The sequence below is a fragment of the Rattus norvegicus genome, chromosome 14 (genome assembly GCF_021556685.1).
Source record: "Rattus norvegicus strain SHRSP/BbbUtx chromosome 14, alternate assembly SHRSP_T2T, whole genome shotgun sequence".
In the NCBI taxonomy this organism is placed as follows: Eukaryota; Metazoa; Chordata; class Mammalia; order Rodentia; family Muridae; genus Rattus; species Rattus norvegicus.
In genome coordinates, this window is record NC_141547.1 from 5,014,611 (window position 1) to 5,041,731 (window position 27,121).

The 27,121-nt window shown below is 40.0% G+C and overlaps 1 protein-coding gene across 1 annotated transcript; it reads left to right on the forward strand.

Annotated features, from left to right (window-relative positions):
• Positions 1 to 9,586: 9,586 nt before the first annotated feature.
• Positions 9,587 to 20,545, forward strand: LOC148001193 (uncharacterized). The gene is made up of 5 exons (XM_087584651.1): positions 9,587 to 9,679; positions 17,512 to 17,623; positions 17,967 to 18,027; positions 18,536 to 18,579; positions 19,274 to 20,545. Exons 1-5 carry the CDS (start codon positions 9,650 to 9,652, stop codon positions 20,296 to 20,298), a joined length of 1,272 nt encoding a protein of 423 aa, XP_087440777.1. The 5' UTR covers positions 9,587 to 9,649; the 3' UTR covers positions 20,299 to 20,545.
• The last annotated feature ends 6,576 nt before the right edge of the window (positions 20,546 to 27,121 follow it).

Genomic DNA, 27,121 nt, shown 5'->3' on the forward strand with positions numbered 1-27,121 from the left:
GATAGAGCACTACCAAATTCCTTTTATGAAGCCACAATTATTCTTATATGTAAACCACACCAAGACCCAAGAAAGAAAGAGAACTTCAGACCAAGACAAAGACAAAGGTCTTGTCATCACACATATGTAAGATGTTCTGTCTTTTTATGCTCACAAATCGAACATGTATGTTTCATTGTTAATATATTATTCCAGTGTTTCTCCAACATATTTCCTGACACAGAGGTTATAATGTAATCACTAACTCACTTGAGAAGAAAATTGAATAATAAGGTTCACATCTTCGATTTCTTTATCTTTTAAATAAGATATACCCTTGAAAGGGAAATGCCAATTAAGAGACATAAAGAGATGTGTAAATAGATCAACAATAGTGTGCATGCATAGTAGATGTTGTACAAATAATTACTAACTAAAAGAGCAATGAGCTTTCGGTAAGATGGCTATCTTATTATGAATTATATTTATTCATGAGCATGGAGGATCTTTCCATCTTATGAAATTTTCTTTAATTTCTGTCTTAGGGATTTGAAGTTCTTGTTTTACAGACCTTTCTCTTGAGTCATTAGTTACTCTAAGATATTTTATATTATTAGTGGCTATTGTAAACCTTGTTCTTTCCCTTTTTACCCCCTTGGCCCAGTTATCATTTGTCTAATGGATCACTACTGTTTGGTTTGTGTCAATTTTCTATCCATCCACATTGCTGTCACTGTGTATTAGCTGCATGACTTCTCTGATAGAATTTTTAGGGTCAGTCCTGTGTACTATTACATCATCAGCAAATAGATTTAATTTGACTTCCTCCTTTCCAATATCTATCCCCTTGATTGTATTTTTTTATTACCATGGCTAGAATTTCAAGTACTATACTGAATAGATGGGAAGAACGATGACAGCCTTTTCCCCCCCTTTATTTTAGTGGAATTGCTTTAAGATCCTCTCCATTTAGTTTGATGTTGACTGTTGGCTTGCTTAATATTGTTTTCATTATGTTAAGGAATATGACCTGTATCTCAGATTTCTCTAATACCGTGATCATAAACAGATATTTTATTTTATCACTTGCTGAACTATCTGCCTAGCAGCTTCATTCCTAAGAGCTAGAAACTGGAGATAGCCTAGATATCTCTTGACTGAAGAATGGATAAAGAAGATGTGTTACATCTACACAATGGAGTACTATTTAGTTATTGAAAACCAAGACATCATGATTTTTGCAGACCAGTGGATGGAACGTGAGAATATATTCCTGAGAGAGGTGACATGGTCCCCATAGGACATGCATTTTATGTACTCACTTATCAGTCAACACTCGCTGTATCATACAGGTACCATGATATACTCTACAGACCCAAAAAAGCTAAACGTGAAAGTAGGCCCAAGCAGGGATGCCTGAATCTCAGAGAGAAGGTGGAATAAAATAGTCATAGAGGGAGGAGGAAGGTAGAGACCTGGAGTGGAGAGGGAGAATTGGAGATTCAGCATGGATCAGGTGCTGACAAAAGACTGGAAAAAATGGCTAAATTGCCAGAAAGTGAGTATAAATCGGCACTTTGCAGGGGAGAGGGGGCAGGAGTCATTTCCAGGAAGAGACAGAGACCTGGCATAATCGAGGCACTCAAACACCAATGTGGGAGACCTTAGATGTGAGTTACTATATTGGGGATATCGATCCTGAAGATAATGCCTCCTGTAGCCACGCAGAAACTCCAATGGTTCAAGAGAGAGATCAACCTACCCACAATGATGTCAACCCAAAATGTATCCTGTCTACAACAAATTCATGCATAGGGGATGGAGGAGAGAATCAGGGAATGCCCAGTCAACAACTGGCCCAATGTGAGCCCCGTCCCATAGTCAAACATCAATCCCCAATACTATCAATAATATACTGTTATGCTTGCAGACAGAGGCATGTTGTCCTCCAAGAAGTTTCTTCAATCACCTGAATCAGACAGATACAGACAACCCTAGCCAAACAGTTGCTGGAGCTTGGGGGCTCTCATGGAAGAATAGGAGGAAGCCTTGTGGACCTCTCAGGATAGAAAAACTCCACAGGAAGACCAAGAGAATCAACCAACCTGGACCGTTGAGGTTCTCACAGTTTTAACTAACAGCCAACAAATAGGCATGTGCTGGACCTATGTCGCCCCAATCATATGTAGTAGATATGCAGCTGGGCCTTTATTGGGGCACAAACAACTGGAACGGGGACTATCCCAAAAGCTGCTCCCTATATATGGGATAGGTGTTTTTTTAGCTTGGTGGATTTATCTGGCCTCAGTGTCACAGGCCTACCCTAGCGCACAATGGATGTTCAAGGGTTCGGCAAATATCCAGGTGGTGGCTACCCACTCAGAGGTGAAAAGTATAAGAAGCAATGAGGGAAAGATTTTGGGAGAGGGTGATGGTGAGGGAGGGAGGCATTAAGCACAATTAAAAGGTAAATAAATTTAAAAAGATATGAAGGCAAGTAAAAAGTCAGTGAGCATGCTGGTTAGACTTAAACACATTCACTTAAACACAGGACAAGGTAGAGAGAGGAAAATATATCATTGAGGTAGATTTTAAAAGGTCAAAGCTTCAGAATATGGCAGCAAGTTTTCCTACTTCATAAGGGATACTAGTCCAAACCTCCAGAGTACTCAACTCTCTGGGTTTCGTCGATTCCATAGGTAGTCAGCATGGCTCTCAAGGATAGCAATCACAATAGGCAAGAAGGAAGAGATGAGGAAGATTTCTTTTTTAAGTTGGCAGGCAAGGAGAGCTTAAGATTCATTTCCAAACAATGATTTTATTAAATTAAGGATGCACCGAGATTTTAAATAGGGATTATGGTTGTGTTCACATAAAGTGTTGCTTGCTACTGGTCCTTGTCTGAACATGGTCACAGTGTTTTAAGTGTTATGGCACACATATTTAAGGGCATTTTAGCTCAAAGTCAAACGGAAACATATTTAAATAATAAAAATGATAGGCAGAAATGGCCATGGAATTTTCATCTTCTGGCATAGCATGTAAGCTTAAAGTATATGACAGTGAGAATGTAGACCGTTTATCAGTTGTCTTAGTCAGGGTTTCTATTCCTGCACAAACATCACGACCAAGAAGCAAGTTGGGGAGGAAAGGGTTTATTCAGCTTACACTTCCACACTGCTGTTCATCACCAAAGGAGGTCAGGACTGGAACTCAAGCAGGTCAGGAAGCAGGAGCTGGTGCAGAGGGCATGGAGGGATATTACTTACTGGCTTGCGTCCCCTGGCTTTCTTAGCCTGCTTTCTTATAGAGCCCAAGACTATCAGCCCAGGGATGGCATCACCCACAATGCACCTTCCCACCCTTGATTTCTAATTTAGAAAATGCATTACAGATGGATCTCATGAAGGCATTTCCTCAAGGGAGGTTCCTTTCTCTCTGATAACTCCAGCTTCTGTTAAGTTGACACACAAAAGATCCCAGTCAATGCTACCTATTCGTTATATAAGATCTAACAGATAGAAGTATTATTTCAACAATTCTCACATAAGGGACAGAGAAGAAATTTCAGACGACATCAAGGAAAAGTCACCTATCAATACTGTGAACATTGTTACTAGAAAAACAACGTTGCTGTGCTATTCTAACCTCAGAATAAGGCGGCCTTTGCCTCTGAGCAGGCTGGCTCAAAGGAAGGCCACAATGCCTTCCGTGCAGGACCAGAAATATCACAGTTGAACTAGACTTGATGACCGTCTGTCTCAGGGCTTTGGCATCACTGTATACAGGTCAATTTGTTTATGATATCTGTAGTGAATGTTGCCTTCATGGGTCTGCGCGACTTACCAAAGGAAGCCAGAAGAAGGCAGGAGATGTATGGGAATCCATCCACATAAAGTGTTAAATAAAATGTGGTGTCTCAGGATGGAAACACTGTCCACTGTAACAAAAATTCTAGTCACTTTTCATTTATTTTCAATTATACATTTTATTTGTTGTTTATTACACTCTTTATTTAAAACATATTAGGTCAGTTTTCCTCTTAGTCTTCTCTATACTCCTTCTAAAAATTTTCCCATCTGATTTATTCCTGGTTAAGAATGTGTGATTAAGTATACAGAAGTATATGAATAGAATTTCCTCAGTATATTCTGTTGTGTGCGCGTATAATGACTTCAGGACTGGGCATGTTGCACTGAATATTCAAGTAGTGAAGTCATCTTTCCCTCAGGATAATCCTTCCAATTGCTGCAGATTTTCCCTCTGTAATGAGAAACAGGATATTGGCGAAAAACTCCTTTGTACCCACAGTTCACTAGGGAACCCAGGAATATTTAACACACATAGGGATCTTCTCTATAAAAAAGATAAAATAGCTTCATTAGATCCAAAAGGCTCGCAGTACATTTGGTTAATGATCTTGTGACCTGTTTGCTATTTGAAGGCAGACATGACCTTATTTTTGCTGTCGAGGCAGATGTTATCCAACTTCTGCAGAATAATTGTCCCATACTCTCTCTTCCCTTACCATTCTTAGAGGAAATGTGTGTTGTACTTCATTACTTCTATGCCATAGGTCAGAGACCATATTAAATTCTCAGTTGTTTCTTTTCCTTTTTTTTTAAATTCAAGAAATAAAAGTTTAGAACAGATAATATATTTAGATTGAAAAATTAAAGTCTAAATGTTGATATTAGACAGAACATTTTCTTTTTCATTGGATTTTTAATTTAAATTTCAAATGTTATTCCTTTTCCTGATTTTCTGCCCATAAGTCCTCTATCCCACCCCTCCCCCTTCCTCTCTAATGGTGTTCCCCCTTGTCATCCAATCCCCTTCCTGCCTACATGCCCTGACATTCCCCTGGGGGTTGTCTAACCTTGGCAGGACCAATAGCTTCTATTCTCATTGGTGCCCAGTAAGGCCACCCTCTACTACATATGCCGCTGGATCCATGGGTCAGTCCATGTGTGCTCTTTGAGTAGTGCTTTAGTCCCTGGGAGCTCTGGTTGGTTGATATTGTTGTTCTTATAGGGTTTCAAGCCCCTTCAACTGCTTTAATCCTTTCTCTGACTCCTCCAAGGGGGACCACAGTCTCAGTTCAGTGGTTTGCTTCTAGTGTTGACATCTGTACTGTCATGCTCTGACAATGTCTCTCAGGAGCAGGCTATATGACACTCCTGTTAGCATGCACTTCTTGGCTTCATCAATATTGTTTAGTTTTGGTGGCTGTATGTATATGGGCTGGAACCCCAGGATGGGCAGGCTCTGAAGGGCCATCCGTTCTGTCTCTCCTCCAAACTTTGACTCCATATCTCCTCCTATGAATACTTTTCTTCCCCCTTTTATGAAGGACTGAAGCATCCACACTTGGTCGTTCTTCTTGAGCTTCATGTGGTAATGTGGTATTTTATCTTGCGTAATTCAAGCTTTTGCGCTAATATCCACTTATGAGTGAGTGCATACAGTGTGTGTGTGTGTGTGTGTGTGTGTGTGTGTGTGTGTGTGTGTGTGCGTTTTGTTCTTGGGTTACCTCACTCAGGATGATATTTTCTAGTTCCATCCATTTGCCTATGAATTTCATGAAGTCATTGTTTTTGATAGCTGAATAGTACTCCATTGGGTAGATGTACAACGTTTTCTGTATCCATGCCTCTGTTGAAGGGCATCTGCATTCTTTCCAGCTTCTGGCTATTATAAATAGGGCTACTATGAACATAGTGGAGCATGTGTGTTTGTTGTAGGTTGGAGCATCTTTTGGGTTTATGCCCAGGAGAGGTATAGCTGAGTCCTCAGGTAGTAAAATGTCCAATTTTCTGAGAAACCTCCGGCTTGATTTTCAGGGTGGTTGTACCAGCTTCCCATCCCACCAAGAACGGAGAAGTGTTCATATTTCTCTAAGGCCTTGCCAGCATCTGTTGTCACATGAGTTTTTTATCTTAGCCATTCTGACTGGTGTGAGGTAAAATCTCAGGGTTGTTTTGATTTGCATTTCCCTGATGACTAAGGATGTTGAACATTTCTTTAGTTACTTCTCAGCCATTCAATATTCCTCAACTGAAAATCCTTTCTTTAGCTCTGTACCCCATTTGTAATAGAGTTATTTGGCTCTCTGGAGACTAACTTCTCGAGTTCTTTGTATATATTCAATATTAGCCCTCTAGATATAGGATCTTTTCCCATTCTGTATTTTATCTTTATGACAGTTTCCTTTGGCTTATAGAACCTTTGTAGTTTTATGAGGTCCCATTTGTTGATTCCTGATCTTAGAGCATAAGCCATTGGTGTTTTGTTCAGGAAAATTTCCCCAGTGCCCATATATTCGAGCCTCTTCCCCACTTTCTCGTGTATTAGTTTGAGTATATCTGGTTTCAGGTGGAGGTCCTTGATCCATTTGGACTTAAGCTCTGCACAGGGTGATAAGAATGGGTTGATTTGTATTCTTCTACATGCTGACATCCATTTAAATCAGCACCATTTGTTGAAAAGTGCTATGTTTTTCCCACCAGATGGTTTTATCTCCTTTATAAAGATCAAGTAACGGTAGATGTGTGGGTTCATTTCTGGGTATTCAATTCAATTCCATTGATCTATCTATCTGTCTTTGTAACAATACCATACAGGTTTTTTTTTTTATCACTATTGCTTTGTAAAATAGAGCTTGAGGTCAGGGATTGGATTCCTCCAGAAGTTCTTTTATTGTTTAGGATAGTTTTCATTGTCCTGGGTTTCTTTTATTCCAAGTAAATTTGCAAATTGCTCTTTCTAACTCTATGAAGTATTGAGTTGGAATTTTGATGGTGATTGCATTGAATCTGTAGGTTGCATTTGACAAAGTGGCCATTTTTATTATATAAACCCTGCCAATTCATGAACATGGAATTCTTTGCATCTTCTGAGATCGTCTTCAATTTCTTTCTTCAGAGAGTTGAAATTCTTGTCATACAGATATTTCACTTGCTTGGTTAGAATCACACGAAGGTATTTTATGTTATTTGTGACTACTGTGAAGGGTGTCATTTCCCTAATTTCTTTCTCAGTGTTTTTATCCTTTGAGTAGAGAAAAACTGATGATTTGTTTGGGTTATTTTTATACCTGGACACTTTGCTGAAGTTGTTTATCAGGCTTAGTAGTTCTCTGGTGGAACTTTTAGGGTCACTTAAGTATACTGTCATATCATCAGCAAATAGTGATGTTTTGACTTCTTCATTTCTAATTTGTATCCCTTTGACCTTCTTTTGTTGTCTGATTGCTCTGGCTAGGACTTCGAGAACTATATTGAATAAGTAGGGAGAGAGTGGGCAGCCCTGTCTAGTCCATGATTTTAGTGGAATTGCTTCAAGTTTCTCTCCATTTAGTTTTATGTTAGCTACTGGTTTGCTGTATATGGCTTTTACTATGTTCAGGTATGGGCCTTGAATTCCTGTTGTTTACAGGACTTTTATCATGAAGGGGTGTTGAATTTTGTCAAATGCTTTCACAACATCTAATGACATGATCATGTGGTTTTTATCATTGAGTTTGTTTATATAGTACAATACGTAGATGGATTTCCATATATTAAACCATCCCAGCATCCCTGGGATGAAGCCTACTTCATCATGATGGATGATTGTTTTGATGTGTTCTTGGATTCGGTTTGCAAGAATTTTATTGAGTATTTTGCATTCATATTCATAAGGTAAATTGGTCTGAAGTTCTCTTTCTTTCTTGGGTCTTGGTGTGGTTTACATATAAGAATAATTGTGGCTTCATAAAAGGAATTTGGTAGTGCTCTATCTGATTCTATTTTGTTGAATGGTTTGGACACTATAGGTATGAGGTCTTCTATGAAGGTTTGATAGAACTCTGCGCTAAACCCATCTTGTCCTGGGCTCCTTTTGGTTGGGAGACTTTTCATGACTGCTTCTATTTCTTTAGGAGTTATGGGGTTGTTTAGATGGTTATTTGTTCCTGATTTAAATTTGGTACCTGTTATTTGTCTAGAAAATTGTCCATTTCTTCAATATTTTTAAGTTTTGTTGAATATAGGCTTTGATAGTAGGATCTGATGAATTTTTGAATTTCCTCAGGTTCTGTTGTTATGTCTCCCTTTTCATTTCTGATTTTGTTAATTTGGACACACTCTCTGTGCCCACTGGTTAGATTGGCTAAGGGTTTATCTATCTTGTTGATTTTCTCAAAGAACCAGCTCTTGGTTTTGTTGATTGTTTGTATAGTCCAGCCCTGAGTTTTATTATTTCCTGCCTTCTACTCCTCCTGAGTGTATTTGCTTCTGTTTGTTCTAGAGATTTTAGGTGTGTTGTCAGGCTCTGTGTGCTCTCTCCTGTTTCTTTCCGCAGGCACTCAGAGTTATGTGTTTTCCTCTTATCACTGCTTTCATTGTGTCCCATGAGTTTGGTTATGTTGTACCTTCATTTTCATTAAATTCTAAAAAATCTTTAATTTTTTCCTTATTACACATCTCTTTATGTCTCTTAATTGGCATTTCCCTTACAAGGGTATATCTTATTCAAAAGATAAAGAAATCGAAGATGTGAACCTTATTATTCAGTTTCCTTCTAAAATGAGTTAATGATTACACTATAACCTCTGTGTCAGGAAATATGTTGGAGAAACACTAGAATAATATATTAAAAATGAAACGTACATGATCAATTTGTGAGCATAAAAAGACAGAATATTTTACATATGTTTTATGACAAGAACTTTGACAACATTATACCAGTGAATGAGGTTGACATAAAGGGGACAGTTAATATGATTTTACTTAAATGTTTAGAGACATCATGGACAAAGTGGAGTCAAGGGAACAGAGCCGTATGATTTTTACCTCCATACACATTTAGAGTTATCATTCATGGAAAAAGTGAAGTCAAGAGTACCAGAAGTACCTAGCAGACCACAGGACTTAGCCAACAAGCTTCCCTTCCTAGACATTCTTTCTTCCTTAGAAATGATATTTAATCTCAGGTCAGACCCTGAGGAAAGGGTAAGGATGCATTTTCTGCCATGAACAGACAATAAACAGATTAGAACGAAGGACTATCTCTTTCATCTACCACCACCATGGGGAATGTGCAGAGGTCTTTTTCACATACAGACAGACCAGCAGCATAGCTCTCCCACAGAAGGCCAACCTGTGCTTTGAGGCTGCCTCTGCCAAGCTAAGGACCATCCTTGCTCAGCTAAGCAGGGAGTCCACATTCCCCAAGACGCCTAGGGAGTCCAACTCTTTATTGCTCTTCAGCTACACCTAGTGTTGCCTAGAAGTACAATAGTCAGGGATCCACCGGCCACCCCTCAGGGTCGATCTAATCTGGGGTCCAGTATTCTCAGAACCAGCTCTGGCCCCGCCTCTCATCTCAGACTGCTTTTCCCACCTCGGAGCCCTGTCTTGGCATTCCTCTGAAGCCCAGCACCACCCAGGCGATGGCATAGAAAACCGTAAGGAACTTCCCAATTTCAGTGTCCCAAGAGGCTGTGCTCAGTGGAAGAGCAAAGACTGACAGATTCTCTGGCCAATCAGCGCCTGTATTAGGGCCTGCCAGTCCCAAGAGGAGGAGGGTTCTTCCGGTAATCCCCCTGCATGTTCCATGCTTTTGAGCGGTTTTAAGTGATTTGGTGTGTTGTGCGGAGGGAAGTTTCAGAAAGCTCTGAATTTGCAACATGGCCAGGATATGCTCACTACCCACAAAGGTGAGGAGCAGAAGCTCTTGCGGGGGTGCCTAGGCAGGGATGGGTGGGTACCAGCCGTTTGATGAAGGCACCTGCGTCTTCACTCTTGGCGTTAGCCATTAAGGGACCTAGCCGTGGCGTCTGCATAACTTCACTCTCAGAGCTGAATCTGCACAAAACACTTGGAGCAGGGGCTTGTGTAGAGAAAGAGCCTTGGCAGGATGCCAGTGGATGACAGGATTAGTAGAGTCTACAAGCTCTTCTCTTCCCTTAACGTTTTGGTTTTGATTCATTTGGAGTCAGTTGTGTCTAGGTTATAGAACCCATCTCAAGTGTTGGGTGACTGAGAGCATATTTTTTTTTAAATATTTCACGGTTATTGTAAATAAACGAATAAAGAAAACTCATGGGATAATTTTTTAAAGCTGCATGTTTAGCTTTTTAGAAAATTGTTTCTGAGACAAGCTACATCATCACCTGGAGCTAGATGAATGCTGAGTTTTCTGAGTAATGATGATATTGATTTCCATATTGCCTATATCGGTGTGCATTCCTACGAGCACGCGGGGTGGCACACCTGCTCTATATTCTTTTTTTTTTTTCTTTTCTTTTTTTTTTTTTTCTGAGCTGGGGACCAAACCCAGGGCCTTGCGCTTGCTAGGCAAACGCTCCACCACTGAGCTAAATCCCCAACTCCCTATATTCTTATTAATAGGAAAAGTCACTCATGTTATTCAACTTAATGATTCTGACATGTGTAACATAGAGTCACAAAATAGTTTTCATTTGAATTTCCATAATGACAAGGATGGTGAACCTTCCTTTGAACGTTTCTCCGTCATTTGAGATTGTCTGTTGAGAATCCTCTGTTTAAGAATGTACCCTATTGGGCCTGGGGATTTAGCTCAGTGGTAGAACGCTTACCTAGGAAGCGCAAGGCCCTGGGTTCGGTCCCCAGCTCCGAAGAACCAAAAAAAAAAAAAAAAAAAAAGAATGTACCCTATTTTTTAGGTGGAACTTTTGATTTTATTTTAATTTTTATTTCCTTCTCAGTCTCTTTTATTGGTTATTTTATTTATATTTCAAATGTTAAATCCATTCCTAGTTTCCCCTCCCAAAACCTCCTCGTCTATCCTTCCCTCACCATTTTTCTATGAGGGACCTCACCAACTCCTGCCTCTCACCCCTACAATTACCCTAGGTTGGGGCATCAAGTCTCCATGGGGCCAAAGGCTTCCCCTCCCACTGTTTCCAGATAAGGTAATCCTCTGCTACATAAGCAGGTGGAGCTATGGGTACTTACATGTGTACTCTTTGGTTGGGGGTTTATTCCCTGGGTGCCCTGGGATGTGTGTGTGTGTGTGTGTGTGTGTGTGTGTGTGTGTGTGTGTGTGTGTGTATAAACTGTGGGGTGCCATGCTCAGTCTGATAGTTGGTTCCAAGAATCCACATCTGTATTGGTCAGGTTCTGACAGAGCTTCTCAGGGAACAGCCATACTAGGGTCCTGTCAGCAAGCACTTCTTGGCATCAGCAATAGTGTTTGGGTTTGTTGTATGCAGATGGGTTGGATCCCTAAGTGGTTTGGTCTCTGGATGGCCTTTTACTGAGTCCCTGGTCCATTCCTTGTTACTGCATTTCATTTAGGAAGGAACAATTCTGTGTTAATATTTTTGTGATGGGTGGGTAGCTCCATCCCTTAAACAGAGGCTGTGCCTAACCGCTGGATATGGTCTGTACAGGTTCTCTCTCCCCTTGGTTGGGAATTTCATCTAATTTCATCCCTATAGAGACCTGGCAACCTCTTGCTTTTCTGACATTTGGGACTTCCTTGTGGCTACTTCCAGTTACTCATCACCCAGTGTTCCACATTCTCTTTGTATGTTGAGTGCAGATATTGAGAAAATGTACTACGGTGCCCAGCTTGAACAGCAAATTTTATGGTTCTAGTGTTCTCTCCCCACCCCTCTCCTACTAAAAGAATTTTAACCATTGTTGTATTTGTACAAATGTTTTGCCCATATGCATGGTTTGTACCCTGGTCATGCTTGCAGGGCAGAGGAGGGGTTATGTTAGAAATACTGGAACATGAGTTTTATATACTGGGAATGAAAGCTGGGTGCCCCTGAAGATCATTCTGCCTTACTAGCTTTTGAGGTATATTCCACCCCAGATTTTTACATATGATAATGTTTTCTGTTGAAGGCAGTCTAGGTCACTTGCAGAACGAACTTCTGTTCATGATGTCCCTTTATGTATCAAATAGGGAAGTGAACCATGCTAAGAGATGAGAAGGAAAACCTGTTGCAGATTGACTTTGTCAACCTGGTACAGAAATGGGGAGTCTAATTCCAGCCCAACTATTGCTTATTTAAAATAAAGTACATTTGGGGTAAATATTTCCAGGCAACAATCATTCTAATCAATCCAATTCTCGGCATACAATACAGTTTGAGTTTTGATGACATAGAAACCATTTTATGAAGTACCTGTGGCCACAACAATTTGTTCTATTTAGAAATGACCTAGAATTTAGTGTGGTCTCTGACAGAAGGCATAGAGGTAATGAAGAACATAAGACATTCCCCCTAAGGATGATAAACAGTCTAGGGAAGAGAGGGTGTGGGATAATTGTTCTGCAGAAGATGGACAGTGTCTGCTTCTACAGCTAAATGTAGGTAAAGTCTACCTTCAAATAGGAAAGTGAAAGGATGGGTCACCTGTGGATGGTGCCATCCCTGGGATGTTAGACTTGGGTTCTCTAAGAGAGCAGACTGAGCAAGCCAGGGGAAGCAAGCCAGTAAGTAACATCCCTCCATGGCCCCTGTATCAGCTCTTGCTTCCTGACCTGTGTGAGTTCCAGTCCTGACTTCCTTTGGTTATGAACAGCAATGTGGAAGTGTAAGCTGAATAAACCCTTTCCTTCAGAGATTGCTTCTTGGTCATTATGTTTTGTGTAGGAATAGAAACGCTAAGAGAGCTGGTATGCAATCTATGTTCTTGGTGTCATTTACTTAATTTTTAGCTAACATACTATGCTACAAAATTAAAATTTCATGGTCATTTCTGCCCATCAGTTTTTACGATTTACATATGCCTCTTTATGACTTCTAGCAAAATTTCCCTTAAATATCTCTACTTTTACACTGTGACCATGTTCACAGAAAGATGAGTAACAAGCAACCCTTTATGTGAACACAACCAGAACCCCTATATAAAATCTCAGTTCTTCCTTTATTTAATAAAATCATTACTTGGAAATGATTCCCAAACTCTTCTTACCTGACAAAATAAAAAGGAAATCTTTTCAGCTCTTCTTTCTTGCTTGTTATTCTTTTTTTTTAATTTGATATTTTCTTTACTTACATTCTTTTTCTTTATTTTTTTATTGGATATATTTATTTACATTTCAAATGTTATTCCCTTTTCTGGTCTTCTTTCCATAAGCCCCCTATCCCCTCCCCCTCTCCCATAAGGCTTTTCCCCCCATCCACTCCCCTCACTGCTCCCCCACCATTCCCCTGCAGTGGGGTCCAACCTTGGCAGGACCAAATGCTTCCCCTTCCACTGGTGCCCCAATAAGGCTATTCTCTGCTACATATGCAGTTGGAACCCTGCGTCAGTCCATGTATAGTCTTTGGGTAGTGGTTTAGTCCCTGGAAGCTCTGGTTGGTTGGCATTGTTGTTCTTATATGGTTGCAAGCCCCTTTAGCTTTTTCAATCCTTCCTCAAATTCCCCCTAAGGGTGGGTCTCGTTCTCAGTTCAGTGGTTTACTGCTAGCATTCACCTCTGTATTTGACATGCTCTGGTTGTGTTTCTCAGGAGAGATCTGTAATTGGTCCCTTTCAGCATGCACTTTTTAGCTTCATCAATCTTATCTAGTTTTAGTGGCTGTATATATATATATGGGCCACATATGGGGTAGGGTCTAAGTGGCCATACCTTCAGTCTCTACTCTAAACTTTGTCTCCATATCCCCTCCTATGGATAATTTTGTTCCCCCTTTTAAGAAGGAAGGGAAAGCATCCACATTTTGCTCATCCTTCTTCTTGAGCTTCCTGAGGTCTGTGGATTGCATCTTGAGTAATTCCAGATTTTGGGTTAATATCCACTTATCAATGAGTGCATACCATGTGTGTCACGCAGGATGATATTTTCTAGTTCAATCTATTCGTCTATGAATTTCGTGAAGTCATTGTTTTTGATAGCTGGGTAGTACTCCATTGTGCATATGTACCACATTTTCTGTATCCATTCCTCTGTTGAAGGGCATCTGGGCTCTTTCCAGCTTCTGGCTATTATAAATAAGGCTGCTATGAACATAGTGAAGCATGTGTCTTTTTTGTATGTTGGAGCATCTTTTGGGTATATGCCCAGGAGAGGTATAGCTGGGTCTTCAGGTAGTGGAATGTCCAATTTTCTGAGGAACCTCCAGACTGATTTCCAGAGTGGTTGTACCAGTTTGCAGTCCCACCAACAAAGGAGGAGTGTTCCTCTTTCTCCAAATCCTTGCCAACATCTGCTGTCATCTGAGTTTTTTTATCTTAGCCATTCTGACTGCTGTGAGGTGGAATATCATGGTAGTTTTGATTTGCATTTCCCTCATGACTAAGGATGCTGAACATTTCTTTAGGTACTTCTCAGCCGTTCGATATTCCTCAGCTGAGAACTTTTTTGTTTACCTCTGTACGCCATTTTTAATAGGGTTATTTGGCTCTCTGAAGTCTAACTTCATGAATTCTTTGCATATTTGGGATATTAGCCCTCTATCAGATGTAGGATTGGTAAAGATCTTTTCCCAATCTGTTGGTTGCCATTTTGTCTTAAGTGTCCTTTGCCTTACAGATGCTTTGCAGTTTTATGATTCTTGATCTTAGAGCATAAGCTATTGGTGTTCTGTTCAGAAAATTTTCCCTAGTGCCCATGTGTTCAAGATTCTTCCCCACTTTTCTTCTATTAGTTTGAGTGTATCTGATATTTTGTTCTCCCTTCTAAGAAGGAGTGAAGCATCCAGACTTTGGTCTTCCAACTTCTTGTGCTTCATAGGTGTATGGACTGTTATTGCTGAGAATCAAGTTGACTACATATGGAATTAAATAAATACGGAGAATTGATCACTGTGGTGGTTTTAGTTTCATTACAGCTTTTGAAATGGGAATACTCTTCTATAATCTGAATCCTTTGACATTTACGGATCCATCTCACTAAGACATTTTTCCTCTGTCTACCTAGTGCTGGTATTAAGGGCATGAGCCAATCTAACCAGCCTGCTCATTGGTTGTTTTTTTTTTTTAACTTTTTAAAATATTTATTTACTTTTTCAACGTGCTTACTGACCCCTCCTTACATCCCCTCCCACAGTCTTTCTCTCATCCTCTCCTGTTTGCTTCTCCTCTGAGTGCGAAGGGCCCTCTTGCGTTTACTCCCATCCTGGCACATAAAGTCTATGCTGTTTTAGACACTTCGCCTGTCACTGAGACAAGACAATGCACCTTTGCTAGAAACCATGTCCCATATATAAGCTACAGCTTTTGGAATAGGCCCTGTTGCACTTTCTTGGGACCCACATAAGGCCCAGCAACACATCACCTACATGTGAGTGACGTGACATAAGTCCAGCCTATGTATATTCCTTGGTTGTTGTTAAAATTCTGAAAACCCCAGATCTCCAGGTTGGCTGACCCTGTTTTTCTTCATGTGGAGTTCCCTTTCCCTTAGAGGCCTACAGTCCTTCCTCCTATTCTTCTATAAGTGTCCCCATGCTCCATCAACTGTTTGGCTGTGGGTGTCTGTATTTGAGTCAGGGGCTGTGTGGAGCCTCTAGGACAATAACATGCTCCTTTCTGCAAACATAACAGCAGATCATTGAATGTTAGAGATTGGTGCATAACCATGGGATAGGTCTCAAATTGTGCTGGTTAATGTTGGCCATTCTCTGAGTCTCTCCTCCATTCTCCATGCATGCATTTGTTGCAGAAAGTATACATTTTGGGTGGATATTGTTGGTGAGCTGTTCTTTCTGTTGCACCACTGGGGTTCCTGCCTGGCGTCAGAAGGTGTCCTACTGAGGTTCAGTATCCCCAATATAGTGAATTACAGCCAAGGTCACCTACATTGCTTCTTATTGCCTTGATTATCTCAGGTCCCTGTCTCTTCCTGCAGATGCCTCCACCTCCTCATCCATGTCATTTGAAGATGTATACTCATTTTCTGGCCACCTACCCATTTCTCCTATTTTTCTCCACACCTGATCCTGAATCCCCCATTCAAATTTCTGTCCCCTCTCCACTCCAGGTCCCTGCCTTCCTCCTTCCTCTTATGCCTATTTTATTCCTCCCTGCTAAGTGGGATCCAGGGATCCTTGTTTTTGACATAATTTCACAGTTAGCATCTTCATGTCTGTGGAATATATCATGGTACCCATATGATACAGTGACTGTTTCCTGATAAGTGAGTACATAGCATCCATTTCCTATGGGGACCGAGTTACCTCACTCAGGATTGTATTCTCAAGTTCCATCATTGGCCTGCAAAATTCATGATATCTTTTTTTTTAAGAGAGTAAGCCCCCCCCTTTTAATTTTATTTATTTATTATGTATAAGTACACTGTAATGTCTTCAGACACACCAGAAGAGGGCATCAGATTTTATTACAGATGGTTGTGAGCCACCATGTGGTTGCTGGTAATTGAACTCAGGTTCTCTGGAAGAGCAGTCAGTGCTGTTAACCACTGAGCCATCTTTCCAGCCCCCTATATCTTTGTTTTTAATAACTGAATAGTACTTCATTTGGTAGATGTACCACATTTTCTTTATCCATTCTTCAGTCAAGGTACATGTAGGTCTTTTCAAGGTTCCAACAGTTAAGAATAAAGCTGGTGGGAACATAGGTCAGAAAGTCTTTGATAAAATTAGACACATCTTTATGTTCAAGGTATTAGAGAAATCTGAGTTACACATCATATTCGTAAACACAATCAAAACAATGTAAAGCAAGACAATAGTCAACATAAACTAAATGGAGAGAACCTTAAAGAAGTTCCACTAAAATAAATGAAAAAAAAAAAGGATGCCCTCTTTCTTTCCCTATCTGTTCAGTATAGTACTTGAAATTTTAGCCACAGTAATAAAAAAACTAAAGGCAATTAAGGGGACACAAAATTGAAAGGAGGAAGTCGGAGTACATCTGTATGCAGATGATGTTACAGTATACAGGAGTGACCTCAAAAATTCTATCAGAGAATTTCTGGAGCTAATACACACTTTCAGCAATGTGGCTAGATACAGAATTAATGCAAACAAAACAGTAGTGCACCTTTATACAAGTGATAACTGGGATGAGGATATAATAAATGAAACAACACCCTTTGCAATAGCCATTAATAATAGAAAATATTTGATGTCACTAACGACTCAAGTGAAAGATGTGTATAACATGACTTCAGATCCATGAAGACAGACATTAAAGAAGACTTCAAAGAACTTCCGTGCTCAGTAATGAATATAATTCATATTAAAAATGCCTATCTCATCAAAAGCTCATTGTTTCTGCAGTCAATAATTATTTATACAACATCTATGATATGTGCTTATTCTTGTTGATCTTTCTACTTGTCTCTTTATGCCTCTTAATTGGCATTTCTTTTCAAGGGTATATCTTATTCAAAAGGTGAAGAAATGAAAGATGTTAGCCTTATTCAGTTTCCTTCTCTAATGAGTTAGTGATTACATTACAACTTCTGTGTCAGGAAGTACGTTGGAGAAACACTAGAATAATATATTACCAATGAAATATGCATGTTCAATATGTAAGCACCAGGCTTTCTTTTGTACACATGAATGTGATATCTGAGAAGGCAGTGACATATGAGGACATTCATGTGAACTTTACTCGGGAAGAATGGGCTTTGCTGGATCCTTCCCAGAAGAGTCTCTACAGAGATGTGAGGAACCTCACTGCTGTAGGTAAGGCTGTTATTGTTGTTTCCATTTTTAAAATAGGGGGCAACTGTGTTTTGTTTTTTGCTATCTTGCTTGCTTCAGTGCTTTTGTTGCTGTTATTGGTACTCTTCTATAATTTGAATAGAGAAGGAGGGAGAATGTGGTGAATTAATCAGGCATGTTTCTAAGATTCAGTGAAGATGCATAGTACCTTGACTTTTTTTTTTTTTTTCCGGGGCTGGGGATCGAACCCAGGACCTTGCGCTTCCTAGGCAAGCGCTCTACCACTGAGCCAAATCCCCACCCCCTTGACTTTTTTTCTAAATAGCAATAATATGTCATTCATTTTTCTGGTACCATGTTTTAGGCTATTACTGGAAAGACCAGAGTATTGAGGAAAATTGTCAAAATCCTGGAAGGCCAGCAAGGTAATTTTTATGTGCATGCTGATTCAAATATGCCTTTCTTGACATTGTAGTTAAAAAGCATCAGTGTAAATAAGCAGAGCTTTACGGATATTGACTATGAAATTCTCACAGATGCATGATTTGTGTTTGTAAGGCATTCCATTGAGAAAGAATACACGAAACAATGCCTTAACAGGTACTACTATTTCAAGTACAGCTGAATTAGTGCTACTCTGTAGAACTGCCAGTCTGTTTAGTAATATAACACTGAGATATATCAAAAGTTTATACTTTGAACATGTGATGCATATAAGTCCAGAACCATCTAATAAGCAAACAGTGCATAGTAAAACCGATGTTGGTCATATACCTGTAGAAAGGAGGCTAAGTTTAGTGACAGGGGCAGTTCAACAGAGTTAAGAAAGTTGTTGAGAAATCTTTATCCAAATAGCACATATCGATGAAAAACAAAATGTCAAACTGTGTTAATGCGATGTGGATAATTTTTTTGTTATTTTTCTCTTCATAGGTGTATTATAAGGGACAGATGTATCTATATCTATCTTTCTCAAGGTAAATCTACCTCTACTTCTCACCCATCTAGATATCTATTTACATATATATATATATATATATATATATATATATATCCATTCGCCTATCTGTCAATCAGTCTATCATATACAAAAGATATAAGATTCTATTGCTAAGAGATAATGACAGAGGTACTGTACCTCTCTATATCCTTGGGAAATTAGAAGATATGTAGTTTTCCCCACTTAGTGCAGACTTGTTTAACATGATACAATTTTACAGTTCTATGATTTTCCAGTTTCATTATGAATACATTCAAAACCTCGCACTACACAAATTACCTATGTAGAAATTTTCTGTGCATCCTAGTTGATGTTGCAAATGTTGAATGGCCCACAGTATGGGAAAATTTATGAATGTAATCGTTTGGCAAACCTCAGAGTTTTTGCAATTTTGTCAGATATGACAAAAACCCCGAAAAGGAAAAGAATACTATAAGAACCTTAATGAAGCAGAATGGATTTAATGAAAATGATAAACCCTTAGTACATCTGATTCCTCTTTTCATTCAAGAAACGTTATAAAATAAATTAGTACAGATAAATATATTCATTAGCATAATGAATTTAGTAAACAGTTCTTCATTGCCAGTTACATACACAAGCATGAAAGTATTCATATTGTAGAGAAGCACTGAATATATGAAAAGTGATAACAATTTTGTATATCACAGGCCTCTTCACGGTGATGAAAGAATTCACACTGGAGAGAAGCCCTATGGAGGTGTGCAGTATAAAAAACGTGTTTGCAAGTCACAGTCATCTTCATACATGTAAAAGAACACTTACTGGAGATTTCGTATACTATAATAGTGTCCAAATAAACAGAAGAACACAAAGAGAAGAGAAACCTTATGATTTTAACCCATGTGGGAAAACCTTTGCATGTTGCAGCAATGTGGGATGCCAGAAAAGAACGCATACTGGAGAGAAACCACATACATGTAACTTACGTGGTAAAGCGTTTGCTGGTCAGAGTGATCTTCAAAGCCATAAAAGGATGCATACAGGAGAGAAGTCCTATGAATGTAACCAATGTGGTAAGGCCTTTGCCCATCACAGTGGTCTTCAAAGCCATATGAAAACACATACTGGAGAGAAGCTCTATGAATGTGACCAATGTGGTAAGGCCTTTGCCTATTACAGTACGCTTCAAAGTCATAAAAGGACACATACAGGAGAGAAGCCCTATGAATGTAACCAATGTGGTAAGGCCTTTGCCTATTACAGTGCTCTTCAAAGCCATAAAAGAATACATACTGGAGAGAAACCATTTTCCTGTAACTTATGTGGAATTGGCTTTGCAAGTAACAATAATCTTCAAAGCCATAAAAGAACTCATACTGGAGAGAAACCCTATGAATGTGACCAATGTGGTAAAGCCTTTGCCCGACACAGTGTTCTTCAAAATCATAAAAGGACACATACAGGAGAGAAACCTTATGAATGTAACCAATGTGGAAAGGCCTTTGCCCATCACAGTACTTTTCAAATCCATATAAGGACACACACTGGAGAGAAGCCCTATGAATGTAACCAATGTGGTAAAACCTTTACACAAAAGACAAATCTTCAAAGGCATAGGAGAACACATACTGGAGAGAAACCTTATGAAAGTACCCATTGTGGTAAAGCCTATGCCGGTCACAGTGATCTTCAAATTCGTGAAAGGACACATACTGCAGAGACAGCCAATTAATGTAACAGAGATGATAAAGATCCTGTCCTGGGCATCATCAAAGTCATAAAAAGAACGGAGGCTAGAAAAACACACACACACACACACACACACACACACACACACACACACACACACACTTCCTAAAATCCAAGCACATTGATTCCCCTTGAACAGTTGGTACTGTAAATCTGTATGTTTTTGTAAAAGTGAAAGGAGCCTTTCCATTTCCCAATTAAGCAAAAAATGAAGCAATATTGTAGATATACTTTAACTGGTGTGTTTTTTACTTTTTATATTGGATATTTTCCATTTACATTTCAAATGTTATTCCCTTTCCAGGTTTCCCATCCAAAAGCCCCGTATCCCATGCCCATTCCCTGTTCTTATATGAGGTTGTTCCCCAACCACCCACTAAAGCCAGGCTGGTCAACCCTCTGAACATATCAATGTATTAAATATCGATATGCCTTTGCTAACTGCCCTCCTAGTTAAATTTTATCCATTAATTAACTAGATTCATTTTGCTCATTTGGAGAACTAATAATGTTACAGTATCAACCCCCCAAAAGCACTTGTACCCTCTGTGTTCAGCTTCAAGTTCGTTTCTGAACAGTTTCCATTTCGCATTCACTTTCAGTTGATTTCCACTGCAAGGACAATCCTCACAATCTTCTCCAGGAATGAGCAGGTAATCTCACCCAGACCATCCACCCATACTCACTAGCTTAGTGGTCAGATGAGTGTCAGTGTGAGGGTCTCTGGGTGCTGGGATTTGTAGCTAGGATAAGGGGACACAGCTCTACAGTGATGGCTTCAGGAGGTAAAAGCATCAGCAGACTCAACTAAGGCCCGAGCCTAGGTCACAGTGGAGGGTGAGTTTACAGGCTGAGAGCCAAGCGGGAGCCCCAAAACCAACCTCAAGAAATCAGAAAATCAGTGCCTCTGACTGCCAAAAGTAAGGACCTGGTTCCTGAATGAAGTTTCAGAACGGATTTGTCAGCCTGTCTGGAAAATACAAAGACCAGCACATCCGTGGGCATGGCCCAAGTTAGCTGCTACTATGCTAGACCAAAATATATATATATATATATATATATATATATATATATATATATATATATATATATATATATATATATATATGTACATTCACTTTTAAAAGGTTATACACCGTGGGAAAATATTAATTAGGAATTAATAGTTGGTTTCAGAAATCAGTATAAAATTACCAGTAATGATACAATCATAAACAGATAAGGGAAATGGAAGATTTGTGTAAGTAAATTCTTTTTTCACATTAATTAATGCATTCACTTTACATTCTGACCTTAGCCCCTGTTCTTTTCCACCAAGGACCACCCTCACAAATCACTCCCACCATTACGCCATGCACCATTCTTATTAGAGAACGGAAAACACCCCTTGGGTACCTCTCTGACTGGGACATCCAGTTCCAGCAGGACTAACTACACCCTCTCTCACCGAGGTCCACCTAGGCAGTCCAGGGAGAGGAAGGGGATCTAATGTCAGGCATCAGAGTCAGAGACAGCCCTAACTCCCAATTGATCGGGAGCCCACCAAGCTGCACATCTGCTACAAACATGAATAGGGCTGGATCCATCATCAGCATGGTGTTAGTTGGTGGTTATTTCTCTGGGAGCCCCCATGGGCTGAGGTAAGTTGAAGATATGGGTCTTTTTGTGGTGTCCTTGAGCACTTGGGCTTGGTCAGTTCTAACTCCCACTGTTCTATAAGACTCTTCGAGTTCTGACCAATGTATGGCTTTGGGTCTCTGTACTCGTTTGTATCATCTCCTTGATGAAACATCTCAGGAGAAAGGGATGCTAGGCTCTGGTCTGTAAGCATAAAACAATATCATTAGTAGTGTTAGGGAATGGTTATCTCACATGGCATGGACCTCAAGGTGGGCTAGCCATCAGTTGGCTGTTCCTTAAGTCTCTTCTCCACCTTAAACCCTGTGCATCTTGTAGGTAATATATACTTTGGGTTGAAGGTTTTATGGGTGAGTTATGTCTCCCTCCCTGTATTGAAAGTCTGAACTCGATACAGGAGTTGACCACTTCAATCTCCATATGCTCAGAGCTAGGAGTCTCAGCTACACACACCCAACAGACTCCAAGTAGTCTTCAGTATCCAAGGGCTCCAGCTAGTCCTAGAGATGCCCCGTACAATCCCTTCTCTTTCCCAGACACTGACTTCTTCCTCTCCCACCTAATTCCCTCTCTTCATCCACCTCCAATGATTATTTTCTTTCCCCTTCTGAGTGAGATTCAAGCATCCTCCCTTGAGCTCTCCTTATTGCTTAGTTCCTTTGGGTCTGTGGCTTGCAGCATGGTTATGCTGAAATTTATGGCTAATGTCAATTTACAAGTGAGTATATACCACATGTGTCTTTCTGGGTCTGGGTTACTTTACTCAGGATAATATGCTCAAGTTCCTTCCATTGGCCTGGAAATTTCACGATGTCTTTGATTTGAATAACTGAATAGTATGTCCTTTTGTAGTTGTACTAAATTTCTCTCTATTCCTTCTTCAGTTGAGACACATATAGCTTGTTTCCAATTTCTGGTTATTACAAAAAATCTGCTATAAATGTAATTGAGCAAGTGCTCTTGTGTTATAGGACAGTGTCCTTTTGGTATATTCTCCGGATTTGTGTATCTGGGTCTTGCGTAATGTCAGAACGATCCTAAGCGTGAAAGGGAAAAAAATCTTCTAAATATCGAAAGGGAAAAACATTGTTTTGTATTCAGGGAAACCCAAAAAAAAAATTCTAGAAAGGGAAAAATTCTACTCCTCTCTTTCATCCCTTTGTCCTCAGTACGTATACATCTTTCAGAATACATGATCATATGTTAAAACGTTCATCACAAGTTCACACTCAAGAAATCAAATCATAAATTGAAATAGAAGTTTACCACAGACAATGTTTACATTCATATCCATTAGGAGTAATTATCTGACTAAACATCCCTCACTTGTCAACTCCACAGATTCACTGCAGGTTGAAAACCATAACTAAGTTATTAGTCAAGTTTGTATAGATAAACCCAGTCAGTATTTTATCTTCTGTCGCATCACCAACAATAAATCATTAGTTCTCTTTATATGATCTTTTGTTAATTGATTAACAGACACTTGGGATGTGCTCTGAGTAGGAGAAAGTCTGGCTACTATCTAACAGCAATTAACTGGTGATACTTCGGAGACTATCACAGTTTTGATGATCAGGAAATGACCTAATAACAGTCCCACTCTAAAAGAGCTTAATAATCTCTGATACAATTTCAGGAATCCTTACAGGTTCATCATGAAGGCTTAAGGAGTCATTTGTTTGTCTACGTAGCATCACTACAAGACAGTGCGTCTTCATAGATCCCCAGAGACCTATGACTCTGGGGGAAGGGCTATAACGTAGAGACTGTTATACATGTCTAATAATAACAGGAAAAGCATATTAATAGCAGGCACCTTTCCTAAAATGATTTCTGCTAAGGCCTTGCCTCATAAGACTGAACCTGTTGTAGAGTATATAATAATCTGAAGCAGGCCATCTCAGGAAAATCACCTGCTTGTTATGACCCTGTCCCATTATGGTTCCTGACAATGTGTATGGTGGAACTGGAGGGAAAATACAGAGTTCATGAATAAGTTCAAAGTGTCCATGTGGCACATACATTGGAGTACTTGTTATACGTGCACATCAAGGTGTCTTCTGAGGCTTTAAGTGTCTGTGCTATGAAGGATATTTTTTTCAACAAAGGTTTACTATTTTAAAAATCCCTACATTTAGGTACTCTGCTTATGGTTGCATAATTACTGTTACTTTTTTTTATTACTGATTGCCCAGCTTGACTATTAATCACTAATTAACTGTTTCCATGCTGTATATCTTTTTTCAGGGTGTATCACTGTCTAGCCTAGCTGTGGACAACATAGTGACTCACACTCCAATGTGCTGTTGTCTCGTTTTTCCAGTCAGATTTCCAATTCTGCTCTGAAACTTGACTCAGGAACCTGATGCTTACTCATTACAGCAAGAAGAGGTGGCTTTCTGAACTTGCTGAGCTTGGGCTGGGGCTCCAGCTTGTGCTCTGTGCATATAGACCCTCCAGTGCTCACTAAGCCAGGACCTTGGTCCTGTGCCTGTTCTGACACCTTGCACATGGCCTGTGCCACTCCCTATTCCCACATGGGTCCCAGGATTTCAGAACCTTCCCACCCCAGCTATTCCTGCAGGGCTGTGTCCACTAAGTTGATCTGGGTCCCAGCACCCAAAGAGACTCAGAGACACAGGGATTCTCCCCTGACCCCTAGGTCAGTGAGTGTGGATGGCTGGGCTCTGTAAGGTGTCACGGTAGGGTTGCAGGCTCACAGGAGGAGATGTCAGTGAAGAACCTTATTCCAGTGCAAATCATATGCAACTGAATGCAAATGTAAAGAGACACTTTTTACAAACAAATGTGCCACTGTAGGCGGATTGTCCGGTTCTCTGTGATGGGAGTGTTGATGATGTACAATCCCTTTCCTCCAAATTTGTCAAAGTAATGGATAAGACTGTATCCTATTGGGGCTGGGGATTTAGCTCAGTGGTAGAGCGCTTACCTAGGAAGCGCAAGGCCCTGGGTTCGGTCCCCAGCTCCGAAAAAAAGAACCAAAAAAAAAAAAAAAAAAAAAAAAAAAGACTGTATTCTATTGAGTGGATAAAACTTAACCAGCAGGGCAGTTACGACGTGCAGGGGGATTTGATGCACTCCTAAAACTGTTATGCTGGAATTGTACAAGGAAAATAAAACAGCCTTGGACCATATTAATGATCAGGAAAAAAAGGCTGGTTAAGTACACTGACTGCTCTTCCAGAGTTCCTGAGTTCAATAGCCAGTGACCACATGGTGGCTCACAAACATCTACAAAGACTGATTTCTGAATCCCTCTTCTGGTGTGTCTGAAAACACTTGCAGATTCCTCACATAAATAAACAAATCTTAAAAAAAAAAAAAGCAAGAAGAAAAAAAAACATTCATTCTTGTTCTGGTCCAAGGATGAGGCTACAGGTATGCCCTATGAGAAAGCAAGGGCATTAAAGCTATTGCTCTGGATGAATAACCACTGGATAGAGCCATCTACACGGCTGGTGAGATGGCTCAGCCGATAAGAGCACTCACTGCTCTTCCTAGAGGTCCTGAGTTCAATTCCCAGAACCACACGGTGGCTCAAACCATCTGTAATGTGACCTGTTGCCCTCTTCTGGTGCCTCTGAAGACAGTAAAGACAGTAAAATAGAATGAAACACTGCTTTTACCTTATGATCTACATTTTGCCGTAACTCCCTTTAGTGTAACAGTTTATGTATGAGGCTTTTTTTTTTCCTAAAGAGAAACCTTTTGCTAAAAAGCTTACATGTAGCCTCTTCTGCTTCATCCAGTCTCCCCCACCTCTCTCTTTGTGTGTGTGTGTGTGTGTGTGTGTGTGTGTGTGTGTGTGTGTGTGTTTGTGTGTTTGTGTGCGTGCGTTCCTGACTTGTTTTTCTTTCTCTAGGGCTCACGAAGAATTCATCCACTCCTAGCCTTTAGTTTAGCAAGAAGCCCAGTCTGTCAAAGAGTAAAAGGCCCAAGTAACTAAGTCTCTTTTCTCTGTCCCCTGTTGCAATCAGCAAGAGTTCATTGCCAAAAGGCAGAAGATTTTTGCCCCACAAGGGAAGAAAGAGATAGTTGCTAGAATTCATCAATTCTAGATCCCCAAACAGTAAGGTTAATGGCTTAGAGGTCACCTGCTTCCCACCTCAATACCTAACTGTTGGCAGGTATCATGGCACGGTGGCACAATTGCGTATATGGTGTCTAAATGGAGAAATGAACTCTGTTGCTGATTCTGCAGTCTTTCTTACCTCCCTCCTCCAGGGCCAGAGGGGATGGCTTTTCTAATGCTTCTCAGTCACTCTGGATTTTGGATCCATTGTATAAAATATTCTAGAAACTATTCTTTGATTCCATTTGATATGATATTCTAGAAATTTTTCTCTTTGGGTTTTACTACTCCCCTGCTTTCTCTGTCCCCCCCTACCCTCTCCATTTTCTTGGTTTCTTTGTGAAACAGTTAGAAGGTGGGTTTGTCCACACTGCCACTGGATGTTTGTCTTTCTGCTCACGGTCAGAGAAAAGCTTCAGGTGCTAACTCCCATGTGACTGCATCTCACCCCTGACTTCTGGAGTGCATTAGAGTCATCCCTAATGACAAAGTAAAATCAAGTGTAAGTGCTTTAGATTCGGGTAAAAAAAAAAAAAAAGGAAAATCTGACAATTAACATAAATTTTCACTTCAGATCCTGGAAAACATTAATTGGTAATGCATCATGATGATATTGAGCAGCGTTGTGAATATATCACTGTGTTGTACATTGTGAAACGGGAAGAAAATAGGATGCCTCGGGAAAGCTCAGTTTGCACAGGGCCTACCTTGCAGCACAAGCATTTTAGTTCATATGCCTCGCAGCCACATTAAAGCCAGCACGGGGGTCCATGTCCATAATGGGTGGGAACACGTGAGCATCCATGGAGCTCACTCTGCAGCAGATCTACCTGCATCAGTAAGCTTCAGTCTCAGTAAGAGACCACACCTCAAAGAGAAGGAGCAATGCACCTGAGGAGACCCACCTAGTTGTAATAAATAATGTATGTAATATAACATACAATTAAATGTTATGTTATATATATAATTTTTAGTAATTTCTTATGACATTAGATGTTTCTGATACCTGAGTTGATGTCTTCCTACTTTACGAGAATATATTAATATATAAGAAAACACTAGAAAGATATAA

Coding starts and splice junctions, on each gene's coding strand:
- LOC148001193 (XM_087584651.1), top strand. CDS start 9,650: ATGGCCAGGATATGCTCACTACCCACAAAG. Junction 9,680..17,511: donor TATGCTCACTACCCACAAAG/GTGAGGAGCAGA, acceptor GTGATATCTGAG/AAGGCAGTGACATATGAGGA. Junction 18,028..18,535: donor AATCCTGGAAGGCCAGCAAG/GTAATTTTTATG, acceptor TTCTCTTCATAG/GTGTATTATAAGGGACAGAT.